At 29.5% G+C, this 20,545-nt stretch overlaps 1 protein-coding gene across 1 annotated transcript; it reads right to left on the bottom strand.

Moving 5' to 3' along the window:
- Nucleotides 1–17,943: 17,943 nt before the first annotated feature.
- LOC113376316 (tyramine receptor 1) lies at nucleotides 17,944–19,455 on the bottom strand. Its single transcript, XM_026616220.1, has one exon. The coding sequence runs from the start codon at nucleotides 19,453–19,455 to the stop codon at nucleotides 18,160–18,162; it is 1,296 nt and encodes a 431-aa protein (XP_026472005.1). The 3' UTR covers nucleotides 17,944–18,159.
- Nucleotides 19,456–20,545: the final 1,090 nt, after the last annotated feature.

The following is a 20,545-nucleotide window of genomic DNA, read 5'->3' on the forward strand; positions in this document are numbered from 1 at the left end:
GTCAGAAAATTGCTTTTTAGTGCTTAAAACAGTTAAAATATGTTTTTTTGTTTTGTTTTAGATTTTTGAATGATACGGCATAGTAGATCGTACTATCTAAATTAGTGTTCATGACTGTGTCTTTAAAACAGCAAATATCCAAAAACCAGAACAATGTTTTGGAAGGGCTAAATTTACCCTTTCCACTCGGATGCCGCCGCTCCGGCAGTGAAATACATGCTAATTTCGAAATTAGCGAGTGGAAAGGGTTGAAAGACCGAATTCTTATATGACAATCTGGAGATAAAAAATATTTTTAATCAAAACCGCCACTTGACTGTATTAAGAACCAGTTATAAATTTGTTAAACAAATGCAAATGCTGCAGTGAAATCTATTTTCACTTGAAAACGTAGTTCAAAAATATATAAAACATGAAATTTTATCAAAATTAAAAAATGAACAGCCATTGCCTTCTAATAAAAATATATATCAGGTAATTACTGAACAGCCATTTATTTACTTACAGTAGGGTAAGTTATAGTAATCGCAAAAAAATCGAAAATGAAAATTTTCTTCTTCACGTGTGCGTGTGTATGCGTGTGTGTGTGCGTGCGGATAGAAATTTTCACAATGATTTTGAGAGCACGGGTCAACCGATTTGAATGATTAAAAAAACATTCGATTCTTATTGATGGGAATACATGCTGATTGGTTTATGACAAAAGCAGGTATAAGATGCAATTTGAATTATACAAAAAACGAAAGATGAAAAGTTTCACGTTTTTTTTTTAAAAATAGTAAATTTTAAATTTAGGGATGACGCCTATAAAGAAAATGAAGTCTATAAAGAAGATTATCTGAAAATTTCAAGTAAATCGGTTCAGTAGAACTTCAGAAATTGTGGCCATCGTATTGAAAAAGACAGTTTCGAGAAAAATGCATTTAAAGTTTTGCAAATAAAAGAAAAGAGTATTATTATGATCAAACACCTATATCTCCGAAAATAATTTAAATTTTAAAAAATTCTCTCGTACACATATTTAAACTTTGAAAATAATTTGAAACAAAAGAAAAAACTATTTTTTTTAATTTCAACACTACAGCTTTAGAAATGTTGAATTACGGTTCGGAAAGTTCGAAAAATATGCCTTGAGTCACGATGCCATGCCCCACTAGTTTATATTTATAATTACACTCACTGCCTTCAAATTCAAGGGAAAAAACTCACTATTATTTCATAATATTTTCGTATCCCTGTACCTATACATCATATTTGTTTATTTCCTATATACTATTCCCAAATATTTTTTCACGGTGAACACTAAGATGACTTTCAGCTGTCAGTCTATTACGTAGTGTTGCATTTAATTAAAAATTTGCTGCCGGCTCAGAAACACGTCATCGAAGAAGATTATTACACAATAACTTCTTCGAGGTTACTTCACCGTTGGGATCGGTGCGTAATATAATTTTTCAACATTGAAACATAATGAGATGGATGATCAAGTAATTGCTAACTGTGCTTTATTGGATCTGGTTTTGCGGATCCTAAAAATAATTATCTTTATGGAATTTTATGTTCCGAGTTCTATTGCGATTTTTATGTATTAGAAGAAAATTCTGATGTATTTTCTTATGAAAAGTAATTTGGAAATGTGTGGATTGCGATTGACGAATGGATGGCCATCTGGTTTACTAAATAAATAATATTGGACAGTACTGTCCTAGGACAGGTCCCTGAGCTTAGTTAAACTGAGAACAGAGTAAAATGTACTAGCAAAAATAGTGTAGTTTTTAGGTTTTTATTTTTTTACGCGATTTTTTTTAAAAAAGAAATTATCAACTGTTTTATCAATTTACAATCCTGCCAACACACTTTAGTACATTTTTTCTAAAGAAAGACCTCTCAAAGTCGACCGATTAAAAAAATTATAAATGCTATGGCTCAACAGAAAGTCTTAATTCTTCAAAACTTGGGGCAATTGTATCATTGTTTTTGATGGTGGTTCTAGAAATTTTATTTATGTCTACGGTTCCAAAGTTTAAATGAGGAAATTTAAGTAAAAAATTAACCACAATACCCAAAAAATGGTCATAATTTCACCAAAACATTAGCTCATAATTTCCAAACAACGTGCGTTATTTTGTTTTAACTTTCCGTAGGGTAAGTTATATATATATATATATATATATATATATATATATATATCTCAAAAAATTGTAAATGAAATTTTTCATGTATATTTACGTTTTTAAGGTTTTTGAACATTTTACACAATTTTAAAAAATATGAATGTATGTGTGTGTATGTGTGTACGTGTGTGCATATATATGTGTGCGGATACAATTTTTCTTGACGATTTCGAGAACACGGTTCAACCGACTGAATGATTTAAAAAATATTTGAGTCATATTGATAAGAAGATGTGCTGATTAGTTTTTGGACAAGGCAGGTTCAGCCGTTTCGAAGATAAGGGAAAAAGGTGCTAAACGGAGCGCTCGATTTTAAAAATAGAAAAAAACATTTTACTTGTACTGACAAAATGAAAAACTGATCGAGTAAGAAAAGTAAATAGAAATGCCAATTGCCGGTCAAAAATAATTAGACATATGCACATAAAGTTATCAGATATTTTATAGGGATTTTAATAATAGAAATTAATTTTGTTTACATATTTATGGATTGCGTACCAAGGTTTATCCGTTAGCCTGCGACGCAGCGCTCACGCGCTTCTATATTTTGATTCTACGCAACTAACGTATCGCGATTGCTTTGAAAAGAAGTTTAAAATTTCCAAAATATTTCAAAAAAATAAAAAAATAAAAATTTTCGAAAATATCAATTTATCACAAATCTCTTTTTTTTTTCAAATATATAAAAATTTTTCAAAATCTATTCTTTTCAAAGTTTTCAAAATATTTCAAAGCTTTTTTAAAAATTTTAATTTTTGGTACGGAAAATTTTAGCAATTTGCCTTTAGTCACGATGTCATGCACCACTAGAGTTCTAATTTGTTTCACAAATAGTAAATTCAATACTATCACCCCGCTTTGGCGTGACGTCAAGGTCTGGGACACCCTGTATATATATATATATATATATATATATATATATATATATATATAACTGGGGCCAATTGTAGTTACACCGAAAAAAAAACTGTTAAGACCAGAAGCAATGAAATTTAGTGGGTAATAAGAAATATGTGGGATGTGTAAAAGAATAATTGGCTTAGTTATAACCGTTAAAGCGTACATATAAAAAGGTGAACAGATACATGAAGAAATTTTATTAAACCGACTGAAATAAAAAAAAACGATAAAAAGTTAGTTAAATTTTAATGCACACTGCGAATGAAGTATGAATATAAAGCAAAACTATTAAAGTTTGTAATGGTTTTAAAAGTGCATAATAAATGTTGTTGAAACTAAGCTATGAGCTGGAAGTATCCAAATATACTCAATTTAAGACTGGTTATTATAAACAATTCAGCAAAGCAAATTTGTTTGATTTTAATCAAAATTTTTAATATTAATTTATTTAAATACAATCAATATAAATAAACCTAATACTAAGTTGACAAAATAAAAATAATAAATCTGTTTAGCCAATTTTTTTTTTTCAAAATGTAAAAAAATAATAAATATATATATATATATATATATATATATATATATTTGTATCGATAAGGTATGCTCATAGACAACTTTAACGAATGCCAAAATGTTTAAAAGCCCTTTAGATATGCAAAATTCATTTTCTATTTTTTGCGATTACTATAACTTACCTTGCGGAAATTAAAAAATAATAATAATGGTTTATGTTAAATATATTTTATTGAAAATCATCGAACTGTATTTTAATATTCAATAAATTTGATAATCAATTACCCCCAAGGCTATTAATTTTCAGTAACCGTGATCGACGTTTATTGCAACACATAATTGTAAACAAATTGGGAATTCATTTGCCATAACTTGTTATCACAAAATGTTTTGGATTCGTGTACAAAATCATTATCATACTGTTATTGTTTTGATTATAGAATTAAACAAAAGCTTATAACAATATCATTATCTGATATTACTAATATACATAAATTTTCGCAATTAGGTAACCATATAATACTTCGCTGCATAATAGTCTGCCTACGTGATATAATAATTTAGTGGGTTTGAAAAAAAAATACGAAAATGGTAGTGACATATTGTTTCAGTTTTTGCTAATTTGATTAATAATTGTTACGAGACTTGGCAGTTTGACAAGTTCAATTTACTTTCGGCCGAGCGAGTCCGCAAAACGAGCTACTCTCGGCAAAAACGTTCCTTTGAAATATGATTATGTATCATTTGTTTATTATAGTCGTTTATTTGCACGATGAACATCTTATTTTTTGTGCAGTGAAAATTGCAATGAAGATCAAAATTCGGAGGAAAAAGAGGATTTGAAAAAGATAATGTTTCTGGGTTTCATAGATGAATTACTCGTAGTACTGTTCATATATATACAAGTATAAATGGTACTGTTATATTTATTTATTTATATTTATATTTATACAATACAGTACAATTATACAATTACAGATATTATATACAAACTTAATTTGTAATTTATATTAATACATTAATACAATTATATACTCTTAGGAGTCTCAAATTTTTTAGTTTGTTGTTCTATATTGCAACTTCATATCTTAAACCGTGCAGACTCCTAAAATTTAGGGAAAATTAGAAAATCTAAAAAAAAGAGTGCGCGTAAGGTTCACACGCGATTGAAGTAAAACTTATTTGCTACCGTACAAGATGGCATTTAAGTAAAAATAAATACAAATACAAACAATCATATAACAATTTTTAATAATGTTTATTAGTAATACGGTAACACTCGTGATGCACACATTTATTAGTGTCAACCAATATACACATTTATATAATGATAAATTATGATTTATATATATAATATCATTAAAAATATGTATAATATTTGAAAACAATAATGTAATTAAAGTCATACTTCAAATATGACATGATTGGTTTGTCATTGTAAATAAATCTTCACTAGAAAATTAAGTAATTGCTGATTAATAAATTTTATAATATTTGTTCACACAGTGGACTATGTTGAACAACGCCTAAACAAATATTGTTTTTGCAACTTCACTCATCATGCTATTGTGTTTGAAGAACTTCATGTAATTAAAATTAACATACATTCATTGACAGAATTGTATTTTTTTTACTTTTTTGCTGGCGATATAATCTCATTCTTTGAACAACTGCAATATCTGTCTTTCCTAAAAAATATTTTTCATTTTGATAACTACAAAGATTTATAGAAATTACGAATAATATATAAATAATTTCTTATCAATAAACTTACTATCATTTTAGTCTTATTAATCAATATTTTCAAGGAACAGGGTATAATATTCTTCTGATTCAGGCATTTTTCATTAAATCAAGACTTGTTCTACGATGTAACTTTAAAATGTTTATTTATCTATGCCGATTTCCTTGTTGATATCGGTACGCATACAACGTTGACGCGGGTACGCATACAACGTTGATGTCGGTACGCATACAACGACAGATCTGTATTCACATACAGATCAATCACAATCGACCCGTATAGAAATAATATCATCAAGAGCGAATGACGAATCATTGGCACTCGACTCTTATCTTATCTTATCTTCCGTTACGCACTTCCGTTGCATTTGTAGGGATTTACACCGTAGTCGCGTCTAAAGAAGTTTTACTTCATTAAAATATATGACACATGGTATTTAATCAATCGGGAGTGTTCCACTATTGTCGGCAACGCTCGTTCACTTAGTGACGTCACAGTCCCCTTCTATCTTTTTACATTTATTTTGCGCTCGACTAGCAGTTCATGTAGTATAAGATCTATGATTGCAGTTCTATTCTTGATTCATAATTAAACATCAACAAGTGATCATAAGTAAACACCAGTTGCACTTCAATGCCATTAAATTGCACAATATCTCCATTATTATAATGTTATTTGCTAAACGCATGGCATGTATCGGTCTTTGGTGATCGATGAGGTCTATCTCGATCATTTTATTTTGCAACAAACTCTGTTGTGAGATGATATTCCCCTTAAGTCCAGTAAAGATATTGCTAAATCTCGCAATGGAGATCCAAATGCAGCAACTGAGAGCCATTATATAACGTCGGTTCGCTCGTTGTAAATCTAAATCGGACGTCGACACTGTTGCAAGAGATTTTATGAGAAGCTTTCGCTCAAGCCACTCTGACTATCTCCATAAGCGTATTGAAATGGAATGAAATGATACACGGGATCCTTTAGATAACAATCTGGATTATAAAATTGTGATAGAAAAAATTAATATATACATAGAACATTATGAATGTTGAACAGTCTTTTATGAAAGATGCCACTTTGATGGAGCGCATTGTTTCCAAACCAGGTTTCTGGATAACTATTTATGGTTAAAGTGAGATACCTAGCGATACGTAAAAAATCACGATACATAAATCTAATGTATATTGCGAATTACTTGGTAAGTTTAACACGTTAATAGCTTTTTGTCATAAATGTCTGACACTTCTACATGAATCAAATTCTAATTGACCTGAAAATTTCTTGTCTTATTGCAAAAAAAACGTTTTAAAATAAGGCTACGTTAGTCATATTACAAATTTTTGGAAAACAGCAAAAAAAAATCTACAATGACGAATTAGCTGGGAGTTTTACTGAACATGGTCAGATGTTGTTTGTATGATATGTTTTATTCGTTGTAATATAATTGGTTTGGTTTCCACAATATAATTGCTCAAAGTCAAATTGGACCTTTGTGCCTTGCTCTATCCTATATAGTTAAGGATATTATAACGATAATTAATATTATCGCCTAAATAATCAATATTTTGCCTGTAGTACTAACCACCTCAGGGTACACCACCCCCTACCCTCAAGGTCCACGTAATGCAAATACTTGGAGTTTAATATACTACTTAGAAAATAAGATTTTTGAAAAAATATTTATTTTTATTAATTACAAAAAATTTATTGTTATTACTAAAATATTTGTTCAGTTCTTAATATATGTAGATACATGTATATTCGAATATTCAAGTTTCGGCTATCTCCATAAGAGTATTGTAATGAAATGAACTGAAATATTTTATGAATTTAAAATTTGTGTTTTTGAGATTTGGCATATGTTAGATCCGCATTTATCATAAATTTATGATTTTTTAAATTGGCTATTAGAATTTGTTATTCGAAATGTTAGATATATAAATTTGCTATTTTGAAAATTTTAACTTTGAATTTATTCAAATATTAATCAAATATTGCTACGTTGAATATTACAGTTTGCTACATTACATTTTAGAAAATTGCTGTTCTAAAATTAAAATTTGTTTCTTTTGAATACAAGAAATTGATGTTCTGAATATTACAACTTACTACTTAAATTAATTTTTTGCTTTAAATAGATAGAAGTTGCTACTTTAAATACATATATTTTGAACTTTAAATAGTAAAATTTGCTATTTCAAATACCTAAATTTTCTATTTACAAATTAATTTTAATGCATTCTACAGTTTTAATATTAGAATTTGGTACTGTAAGTATTTGAATTTGTTAGTATTTACTACTCAAGTATTTTACTTTAAATATTAGAATTGGTGGCTTAAATCCTTAAATTAAGCTACTTTAAATATTTGAATTAGCTACTCTAAATATTTTAAATTCGCGACTACAAGTATTTAAATTTGCTACTACAGATAATTTAATTTGCTACTACAGCTATTTAAACTTGCTACTAATAGTATTCAAATTTGCTAGTTTAAATATTAGAATTTAATATTATAAATATTGGAATTGGCTTCCTTGAAAATTATGACTTGCTAACTAGATTATTAAATTTTTTTACTATTTTAGGTACCAGAATTAGCTACTCCCAATATTAGAATTCGGTGCTATTAATATTGAAATATGCTAACTTTTTTAAAAATTGCAAATTGTTACCTTGAATTTTTAACTCGATACTTCAAATATAGGAATTTGATAATCTGAATATTTGAATTTGATACTTTGAATAATAGAAATTTTGCTAACTTGTATATCACAGCTTACTACAATTATATTATTACTTATCAGATACTACAATTTGCTATATAAATTATTAATATTTCTTATGATAAATTGTGAATAAATTGATTGTTTATAACGATCAAGTATTTCCAGCAGCATTAGGATTCTCCTATCTGTACTGACCTGGCGGTTTACTATTTCTATATTTGCAACAAACCACCAAAGATCTTTTACCTCCATTATTATTACTAAGTTTTTTTATCTATTATTAACTCTATTACACATGCATTCACATATTCCATTTCGAAATCGGCGGCTGAAAACAATAGAGAACCTGTCCTGTCCTACCGCGGTTCGATAAATACAAGTGCCGTGTCGAGGTGGCCTCTCATCCGATGGATGGTTCTGCAGCATCAATTATTATTAGTAAGACGCCCGTTGCGTGGCGCAAAAGATTTTAAATAATAGAGCACTTAAATAATCGACCGGAATGCTGTAAATATATGACATTATAACACCTAGTATGACCTATAAATCCGAATAGTACGCGTCCCAAGACACGCATACATGGGTCGGATAGTGGGACAGCTGGAGGGCACATTTCTAATGATAGTAATATACACTGCCTTTTGTAGTATCTGCAAAAATAATCATGTTTCTTATTTGTAATGAGTATTTGCAACATTACTTATTTATACGGGATTTGAACAATTTTTTTATCCGTTTTTAATCAAATATGTCTTCATAATATGTTCCATAATTACCTTTATCATATTGATTTTTTTTCTTATTTATTTATAATGCAGATTTAGTTTCGAAGTTGCAGGAAAAAAGGTTGAGGTTAGTTCTTGATCTGAAATCATTATTTTAGATCACTATTATAGATTGATATACTTGTAAAAATATTATTAGGTAAATAGGTAGACAAATCAACTGATACATAGGTGATTGGCAGCTGAACTTATAGGCAGTTGAACCAGTAGACTAGTAGATATGTACACAAGTAGAAAGATAGATAGGTAGATAGGTTGGCAGATAGGCAAATTAACAGGTAGACAGGCAGTGAGATAGAAGACTAGAAAAATAAACAAGTAGACCGATCGATTGGCAGCTAGGTCTAATCATAGACAGGTTGACTATTAGGCAGGTACACAAATAAATAGGTAGACATGCGTACAGGTAATCGGGTTGTCAGGTAGACCGGTAACAAGGTTGACAAATTGAAACTTAAAAAAAATTGAAACTTAAAAAAGTCGAAACTTAGGCAATTTGAAAATTAGGCAAGTTGAAAATTAGGCAAGCTGACACCTAGGCAAGCTGACACTAAGGCAAGTTGAAACTTAGGCTAGTTGAAACTTAAAAAATAGTAATTTAGGCAAGTTGATACTTAGACAGACAGACACTTGGACAGGTGAACAAGTAGACTGTTAGACAGGTAAATAAGTAGACTGTTAGACATGTAGATCTAGGCTGTTAAACATATACAATTCAAATATTCATTAATTGATCAAATTTATTTTTCACACATTGAGAAGTTTGTGTAACTTGCCTTAAGACCACTTACCTAGTAATGATGTTATTTTGACCTGGCCTTAAAAGTCCCTATTTTATTTTTCAAAAAACTATTTTATTTATTTAGTATTTGGTATCCAATATAATTATATCGACATTTTTGTGATATAATATTTTAGTTTTTAAAAATGTAATTTTTATTCAAACTTTCAAAACGTTCAAAAATCTTTTTTTTTTGAGTTCACAAAGCTTTTTAAAAAATTTAATTTTTGGTACGGAAAGTTCCAGCAATTTGCCTAAAGGCACGGTGCCATGCACCACTTTTTTATTCAATATATAGCACATAAATAAAAGTATTATCAGATATAATTTTTAGTGATTGCATTATTAAATTTTAGTTTTTTCTTTAATTTTACAAATTTCTAATAAAACACTGAGAAGTCGATATACGTAAATAATGCACATTGATATTGCTTTTGCGTTTTAACTCTCGTTAGCGAAAAAATTAAGCACACATGCATCTTGGTTGCATCATAATTTAATACGATGATTCTATAATCTGAAAATAGTTTTTATACAGCTGTTAATCATGTTTTTTTTCAAATCATAAATGAGTCAATTAAAAAGTAAACTATTCCACCGGCTGTCGCTCTAAAATCGTTTAGAAAAGATTCGTCTTCGTATTGGGCGCCCACGGCAGATGAGCAAACGTTGCCGTCGCCTTCTCCGAGTCACACCTGAGGTTGATCTAATACTCTACGATTCTTAAGGCCAAATCGACGAACTAATATTATTACAACCGTAATGAATGGCTTTGGAAAATTCCTAATAGACAACGATACATGATGGATTGAAAATTCTTGGAAAAGATTCTCGTTACACATTCCTTGGAAGAGGAGGATAAATCATTAGTAAATTATTTATAGTAAAACATACTTGAACATAACTGCAAATGAGATAAAGCAAATATGAGAAATGGTATAAATATATGAATAACATTTATAATATTAATGAACATGAAGAAAAGTTCCTAACGATTGTTATCTAAGTATCCCAAAATTTCTGGTAAAATACTCGTTTTCTTTGTTCTAGTGCATTCGGACAATGTATTTTTCATTCAAATTTTCATTAGTTTTTTTATGTTTCCATATCATTGCAATCTGTCTGGTAAGACATTCAGTAATATTGGTAACAATTTTGTAAATGCAACCTAGTGGTAGTCGTTTTAGGTCTGGAAATGGAAATTTTCATCAGTTTGGTATTTGTATTCAGCCCTGTTTTTTATATGTTGTATCTATTGATTTGATATTGATTTTCACTTTCACCAGCTTCTTATTTGTAATTTTATCGATCCATTTTACTATTTACTACCATCAAAACTATATAAGTATTTTCTATACTACTTGATCTGGCCAGTCCAAAAATTTATGTGAATCAAATCATTCAAATATGTCAATTTCTTTTCTTTATATCATAGAAAAACTTCGTATTCAAACATATATAGACATATAGGTACTAGACAGTTTTTTCAAACTATCACCAATAATCTGAATATCTTATAGCATCATGATATAATTTTTTGCGATTTATTGATAGTATTCAATAACTTATGCTTGAGGAATATGTAGTCTTAGATTATTAGATTTGGAGATTAATTTTTTTTATAATATTTAAATTCATTTGTATTATTTCATTACCCATTTTAATAGCCTAATAATGAAAATTTTTATATCAGTTCAAAAAGAAGCTTTCAAAAAGAACTAACAGCGTACATTTGGGTGAGGTCACAAAAAGACTAACTAAATTATTCTAATCAAATATTTTATTATTCATTTCACTGCTTATTTTGATAGCATTAATAGTTTCTATACTAACAAGTGGTAGCATAATAAAAAATCTTTAGATCAGTTCAAAAGAAGCTTTTAAAAATAACTAAGAGCTTTCATCTGGGAAAGGTCAAAAAGGACTAACTGATCGTTTGTCCTAGAAGGTGTAAAAAATAAAAATATCAAATAGAAACTTAAACTGAGTTAAGAAAGATTAGAAAAAAATAAAATCTTTTAATAATATTTAACATTATTTTTTATTATTTCATTTCATTGCTTATTTTATTAGCCTTACATTTTCAATATCAGCAAGTGGAAGAATGCGGTAAAAGGACCAATTGAAACTTTACCCTGGCAAAGGTGTAAAAAATAAATAGTACCAAATAAAAAAGTAAATCGAGTTAAAAAATTTACAAGGGATAAATTAAATAATTAGTTATTCCAACTCTGATGATGAATATTTCTGTCAAAATACCAGATCAAGGTTATTTACAGTGTTATCTCTGTAAAATTGCACCCATGTAATTTATATTTTGCATTGGTTGAATAATGTAGTTATTATTTTGTAAAATTCCTTCTAAATATAAAATAAGACATTGGACCTGTTTGTTCCTGACCATCGCATTTTACACCTCCTAAGTACCAGATTTCAATTTTTTGAAAAATAGTTACAAAACACATTTCTCCTATGATAAATAAGCTGTGAGTTCTGAATTGATAATATAATTCTCAAAATCAAATTAGGCCCTTGTACCTCGCTCTACTCTATATCAGATATGTAAATCCAATATGTTGCTGCAATGCCCACAAAAGGCGATTTGCTCTTGAGATTGTAATTAAGATCTATAACCTTAAATGGAAATCTGATATCATACTGCTTGATATCGAGGTGGTTGTGCTCAGGATCGTACCCGTGACTAGATTCTACTAGCGCACGACCTTAATTATTGCGACTGGCTCATTTTGATGAAATTTTAAAAATGACTTAGCATATTTATTAAGTTTGAGTAATTGAGTTTGAATGTCACAACTTTAGAACGTATCTTATCAATACAGTAGACAAATCATTTAATTATATAGTCGCGCCTTAAAATGCAACTCGAGATGTCATTATATATCAATTTCTATCATGTAATAAACATTTAACATCGAGATAAAATTGAACGCGTAATATAAATTAAAATGTAATGCTATGCACCTTTGCCTATTAAAAGCAGGCAGTGATATTCAATTAAGTCATTTCACAGGAAAATGTCAATATTTTACAACACATAATAATAATAAATATAAATGGTTAATAGATTTAATTGTGCAATTGGTGGTATAAAATATTTCTTTTTTTAAGAGGCGTTTAGTAACAAATATATCACAGTTTCAACACAAATGAAGAAACACTGCGCCGTTGAAGTCCTAAGTCTGGTCGGATTGTGGGATGATACTCTAGCATTCCGATATCGAAGGCTAGGTCGTTTATTAAGCCAGCAAAGGTTATCTAAACCATCAATTCGTTTTACCTTCGAATCTTGTGAATAGCTAAATCAACAAAAAAAACAAGAACACTTAAAAAAATATATTGCGGCCAAAAGATTTTTATTCGAGCGCTCGTCTGTCAAAGTGTGGATAATGAATTCAGTGTTATAAATCTTCCGCATTTGTATACATCGGATTAAGTATCATTCTGGACAACATATTTTTTATTAATGCTTCGGCTTTATCAAGACTGTTTATATATGCGTACACATATTCACACACACAGATATCACATATCCTGGATTTAATCAATTGCTGGAAGCTAATTAATAGCTTATTGGAAAATGTAATATTCTATCGATCAGTAAATATTATGAATAATTTATATGTTTATCAAGAATGCACAAGTTCTAGCTCAATTATCGTTCAAACCGTCCTACAAAATGTTTATTTATTAATATTATCAATATATAGTTTGACTTTTTTGGATAATTAATATTGTTTACAATTCGAGTTCTTAACTTCACGAAGGAGAAGTTTGTTTCCGCAAAAAAACAAATAGTTAATTTTGTGTTTTCTCGACACAAAAGTTTCAAGTCATTCTGAATCGAATGAGACCAAATATGGAAAACAGTATATGTATGTGAGTGTATGTGAGCCAATTTTTGACCAAACGGTCAAACTTCACTTTGTCCACTTTTTTTTTAAAGACGAATAGTAATTAAACTATTTATTTAAACAAAAAAGCAAACAAACAATGAAAAAATTCAAACAACTGTACTGGCTAATTGGCAGAAACTCGAAAATGTCACATGCAAACAAGACTTTAATATACAAAACCGTACTAGTACCAATATGGAGCTACGGAATAGAATTATGGGGATGTGCAAGTGCATCAAACATGAAAATTATACAGCGTACCCAGAACAAAATATTAAGGGCAATGGTAGATGCGCCTTGTTACGTAACTAATGAGACCATCCACAGAGACCTGGAAATTAAAACTGTAAATGAAATTATAAAGACCCGGAGCTGTTCTTATCACAACAAAATCGATGATCATTCGAACGCTGAAATACAAATCATCAACAAAATGGTTCAAACAAGAAGACTCAAGAAGAAATGGCCAAAGGACCTGCAATATTAAATTATATACAGATATTGAATAATTCTAGCAGAGGATCTCTTCAATGGAGGAGACCTCTAAACGCCAATTATAATTTATCACACAGGCTAATAGAAACTTTGTCTTCTGATTGTCTATTAAATAATAAATGAAAAAAAAAAATCATAATTGCGTCGTGCGCTTAGATTATGCTAATCAAAATCCTTACCGAGCATATGTACTGTGTTCTGTATGTAGCAACTGATAACCGTTGACGTCTGTACTTTGATAATAAAATATTTTTAGAAACTGAAATGGATTAAATGATAACAACAATTATTTTTAATATGTTAATATTAATATATTAATAATATGTTAAAAAATTCATTTTAATATGTACAACTTCAGATATTATAAATCTGTTTGAAAGATATAAATTGGATTTCGTTTTGGAAATTAGATTTTTGAAGTAACATATATAGCTGAATATATGTTACTATGGATACGTATCGAGAAGTTAATACAGTTTGCTTAAGACAAAATGCTACTTTCAACTAAGTGTTTTTTTTTTCAAAAAAAAAATCAATATATCATATAATTTTCAATATATATTTAAATTTTATAATAATTTGACGTTTCTGGGATTTGAAATTTGTCCTTCTTTAAGAACTATCAAAACAAACAGAAAAAATACCTAAAAATATTATACACTTAAAATTAAATCTTAATATTAAAAAAAAATTCTTTTTACTTCTGAAAGATTGATACATGGTAACATTATACATAAAACCATCCTCATTTCATTGTATATAATATGTATATTGAAATGTTATGAGGTTGGATCATGTATAATGTTACCACGTATTAACTATTCTTAATTAATATAGTTAGATAAATCCGCGTAATTAATTCAATATAAATGCCACAGTGTGAACTCAATATATTATTTCCAACTAATGACATTTATGCCATAATTAAATTTTCTTGTTACACATATAATATGAATTATCATGTCGATCAGGACTGGATTTAACTAAAAAATTAAAAAACCTTTGATTTTAGGCTTCTATTTATAATTTCAGATATATAATTTCTTAGTTACACATGATCCTAAGATTTAAATATATTAGCATTTATTTATTTAGAACTACTTATTAAATTGATGTATGCTCATTAAGTTTGATTTTCTACATTTTTATTTGCTTTTAGTTATAATCAATATTATATTTCATCTTATAGTACATTAGCAACAAATTTATTCCACTTACCTTAAAATTCACCTTCTGTCATAACAATCCTCGTGTACTTTTTCTATTTTAAATGGTATATTTATCAATATAATTTATTAAATTTATGTTCAATATTCTAAAATTATGCCAATATAATATTTAGAATCAACAAATGAATTGATGAAAATGAAATGAATAAATTTTGTTTGTACTCTCTCGAATTTACTTTTGTTATTTTTAAATGAGATGTTTCAGACAGTTGCCAAAAATATTTAATTTGAAAAAAAAAATGTATTGCATAATTAACTAATTAAATCAAGAATTTAACTATGTCATCAATAAACACTAATTATATTTGATTTTTAATTTCGTTCACATTTTAAAAAAAAGTTTTTGCGTTCAGCAGCCAAAAAAATTAGAATATGCTCCAATATAATTTTTAAAAACAAACTTTATCTGAGCATAATTATTTAACAATAAATACCATATTGAAATATATTGAACTGGAAATTTATATGAATTTTTTTAAATGAGCTTTATTAAATGTATCTAGATATTCATATAATATGCAATAATTTAATTAATATATTTATTAACCATACTTGTGAATATAATAAAATTTAAATTATAATTTTGAACAGAAGAAAATTTAATTAATTAAAATATAATTGGTTTACATTCTTTTTTCGTATTGTATAACTTTTCTCCATTTGCAACTCGATTCTTTACAAGTTTGCATAATTTTTTTTTAAATTTATTTTTAGACACAAAGGAATGTAATTTTCTGTAACTATATAAAATAGTAATTGGTACTCTTCAAAACTGAGAATAATTCACTTGTATATACTAATTTTATTATTTTGAATCAAAATCAAATGTTTTATTATATTTCATTATGCAATCAAGTTAATTTCAACCCATTAACTCTAAATAAAATGGTAATAATTATTTAAAGAAATAAATTTGAAAATGATCAAAAATTAAATAAAACTAGTTTGTAATGTTGCAATTGGTAGCTAAAAACATTAAAATTATTAACTTTATAAAATTATATAAATTTTATTTTATTCATCGTTTGCTTTATTGTACACCTGACTCGTAACAACTATTTTAAATTTAAAAAAAGTATTTATGAAAATATTTGGAAATTACATTGGATGTATTCATGATTGCAGTAATATTTTATATTTGATAAACATTCGATTTCTATATTTTATAAATACGTCAGTAGATATTTTGTATGCTGTTTTTGACTTAGCAATATTTTTTCTGCATAGTTTAGAAACACGAATAACTTTATTTATGGCATTCTTCACTCATCGAGAATATATGGCTTTGATAGATTTGCATAGGTATTTTTTCGGCGTTACTGTTTAAATGTCACGGAATATATAACACTTACAAATTTTATGAATAGCGTTATTTATGTATAACATTTAATACGAATGACATTTAGGAATATGCAAATGAAATGAAGAATTATTTCTAATATGCTCCGTTACTACTTTAATATATGTGACAATAAGTCTGCGAAGACTTTTGCTCTTATTTCAGTCGCTCAAGGACGACTGTCGTTTTTAACAAAATGAATTATTTATCAATGTGTATCGAAATAAACAAATATTGATGGAATATTTTTTTGTAAATGATATGAATGAAATTTAACTTGATATATGATATTTTTATACGGATAAGAGGCATGGACTCTAAGAAAGGTCGACAAAAACTATCAGGAGGCGAATGGAGAAGATAACATGGACAGATAAGATAGGATAATGAGAAGAATAAGTGAAGAAAGAACTTTACTGAGAACGATTCTGAAAAATAAAGGAAACTGGATTGGACCCATTCTGCAAAACGAGTGCCTCTCAGGGAATGCAATACCGCTAAAAATTTCAATACCGGTATTTCGGTATTTTCTCTTTTAAAACCGGTATTTCGGTATTTCCTCTTTTAAAACCGGTAATACTAGTATTTTTATTATCTTAAAAATGTAAAAAAAATCATAGTTACTCATGCAAGTATAAAATAATAATAAGTATAACCGGTATTCTAGTATACCGGTATACCGGTATGTCGGTATTGCATTATCTAGTGCCTCCTATACGACGTCGTGGAAAATTAAATGGGAAGGCTAAAAAGATTGCAAAGAAGAAGAATATAGATGATTGATGACTTACGCGAGAAGAGAAAATGCAGGGAAGTGAAAACCGAAGCACAAGATCAGGAAGCATGGAAGCAAAATATTGGAAAAGAAAATGCCTAAAAGCGTATTGAATTAAATAGTAATAGTAATGGGATTAATAACAATCTCACATCATGGACCTGCTTTTGAACAGTTTACTATTCATTAATATTATGGTATTTTTAAAGAGAAACAGATTTTTGGTCAAATAATATTTATTGTAACATTTATAAATTTTTAACACAAGCATAAACTATATATATGAAACAGTCGAATCAATAAGTTCTTTATATCATCCGGTTTCAAAATCGATATGGATTTTGAAATCGATGATTTAACATTTTTATAGCATAATATGTATAATATGAGCTCTCACGAGTTAATTTATTCTCGAGTTAGCGTCCGGCGTTCGCCACTCGTTTTACAATTTCTAAATTGATAATTGAGAACCACATAAGAGAACAGGAAGGTATTTTACTAATATCAAGTACTGTCGGGTGTCATCGGGGGCTCTTACCGATGGCAACCGCGAGTACACTACACCGATTTATGAGTTCTATAGAATAAAAGGTCTACATGTAAATTATCTTACATCTAAAATCCATTTATAATGATCATTAAGCAATTACGTTCAGAAAATCGATGAACTTACTTTATATAGTACACTTTAACTTAAATATATTTTATTTTGTCTTTTATCACTCATCGTTACCACACATGCACTCACGTCTGCGAGACACACCGAATCACGTCGTACTAGTTTATTTAATTCCGAGAAGTTTTTTAAACGCTCGTCTATACTCTAAATTAAATATCGTGTATATAATTGGATTTAACGCCGAGTTTATGTATCCCAGCCATGTAATGAAGTTGATTAGTTTTTTCGTCGTACAGCACTTGGGACAAAATGGCAAGATAACATACATTAAAAAGAACGGTAACCAGCAGACGACAAACACTCCCATGATTATTCCGAGCGTCCTGGCTGCTCGCCGTTCTTTTGAAAGAGATATTCGTTGTTTTTCTTCAATAAACTGATACACCGCAGGAGGTTTTTTGACTGGTGCTGGTACACTAAGGAGTACGGGATTTTGTCCTGTGTTCTCGGCCGGGCCTGGGTTGCCCGAAACTCCTTGCACCGGCGAGCACGAGGAGTGTTCGTGGTGTTCGGTCAGCGAATCGCTCCTGGCCGTCGATTCCTGGACACGCTTCTTCTTGTGCTTCTTCTTCTTAACTTTATCATTGTTCTTGCCATCTCCTTGGTCAGGATGCTCGTTGTGATTTGTTTCGCTGCTCACAGAGTCCCGATCCTGTGGTGGCGTTTGTGCACGCTGCCTCGTTGCCATCGTATTCAACTTGGCAGCCCGCGTCCTCTTCCTTAATCGCCTCTTTGTTGCAATATATATCTCTATGTAGACTATAGTCATTATAAATAATGGTATGTAAAATGAACCAAGCGAAGAGTATATCACATAGCCCTGCTGCTGAGTCAGCTCGCATAAAGTATCAGCTGTAAACTCATCAGGCCAGTCGTTCCACCCCAACACTGGAGGAGAACTGATAATCAGTGAAAGACCCCAAACTCCAGCAATCATTAACAAAACGCGCTCTAACGTCCGTTTTTGCGCATAATCTATGGGATCAGTGATCGCCCAATAACGATCCAAAGCAATCGCACACAGATTGAGAATAGACGACGTGCAACACAAAACGTCGCAGGTCAGCCACATTTTGCAAAGATGAATTCCGAACTCCCATCGTCCTAGGATAGAAACCGCCACGTTGAAAGGAAGCACTAATAACGCCACTGTGAGATCGGCCACAGCAAGGGATACTATGAAGAAGTTCTGAACTATGCGAAGTGGCTTGTATGTGAAAACACTTAGAATGACCAGAACATTTCCCACAACGGTCAGCAGTATGATAAGAGAAAGCACTGTAGCTGTTATCGCTGCCTCCCATTCAGGAACTGCCAACACCAGCCCGAGACTGCTGCTGTATTCGCCCCGTATTTCAATGGGACAGGAAGATTCCACCTGGTTCGTGATATTTGCCATGATGTCTTCCTAATTAGCTTTCGCTAATTATTTCTTGTAATATTCAACAAATTTACAAAATTGCAGCTACATTCGGAGCCGATACGTGACGTGAACGTCGCTCCACTGCAAATCTGCAACAAAAGAATATGTTGTTAGTATTGCATGAATACTATATTAGTTTTGTATTTTAACAATTCTTATTGAATTCGTTATGTTAAAAATAGAGAGTATAACCGTGCAACGTCTAGCTTATTCGAATATTGAATAATGCATGTATAGTGTATGTAATTGGACAAAGAATAAAAGAATACAACGCCACTAAAGAGAAACAAAATAACTTGTTACGAAATACTACAAAAATAATAAGTCCAATGAAAGTGCAATAGAGAGGTGATGATATATACAATATAAATATTTATTTTTCAAATTGATATTTTAGAATAAACTGAAATGATTTTTTGATCCAACAGAAGAGAAAGAACAACTGAACTTAAGGTGGGTTGTCTGTTTTTTTCCAGCATGTTACACTTTGAAAATATCATTTAGTAAAAAGTTTGAATTTTTTCTCGTTCTATTATTAATAATGTTTTCCCTTGACGCATACAACTTGAAACCAAAAATAATATATTTTATTTTAGGAACTCTGATATATATGAACTCTCAGCATAAAACCACAAAAGTATTTTTATATAGAATGCGAACTTTCACTCCCTCGTGGCACATGACTTTCAATTTCGGGGATTTTCGTCTAACTTTTGTTTCACACATAAAGAAGTCTTCAAGAAAAATAATTTCATTGAATATAGGCATGATGTTTTTTTTACGACAGAAATTTTGAGAGAACTGCTCGAGATGACAAACTGAAGTCAAGATTATTACGGACGTCGTATTTTTACAGCAGTTAATTGCATATTGAGATAACTCTTAGACTTTTTTTCAATTATTTTTAGATTAACTTCTGTAACATTTCGAGCCATATAAAAATATTTATAAGAAATATCGTAGGTTAAACTCACAGGTTATATTTGGACACACCATAAAACATTTCGTCATTCGCAAATTAATTTGGATCATTGTATTACAATTTATATTCGATATTCGAGTTTGC

The sequence above is a fragment of the Ctenocephalides felis genome, unplaced genomic scaffold (genome assembly GCF_003426905.1).
Source record: "Ctenocephalides felis isolate EL2017-DRISC unplaced genomic scaffold, ASM342690v1 CF-g0.4_SCAFFOLD_01886, whole genome shotgun sequence".
NCBI classification, from domain to species: Eukaryota; Metazoa; Arthropoda; class Insecta; order Siphonaptera; family Pulicidae; genus Ctenocephalides; species Ctenocephalides felis.

What these genes read in the sequence shown, in the direction of transcription:
- LOC113376316 (XM_026616220.1), bottom strand. Translation starts at nt 19,455, where the DNA reads ATGGCAAATATCACGAACCAGGTGGAATCTTCCTGTCCCATTGAAATA.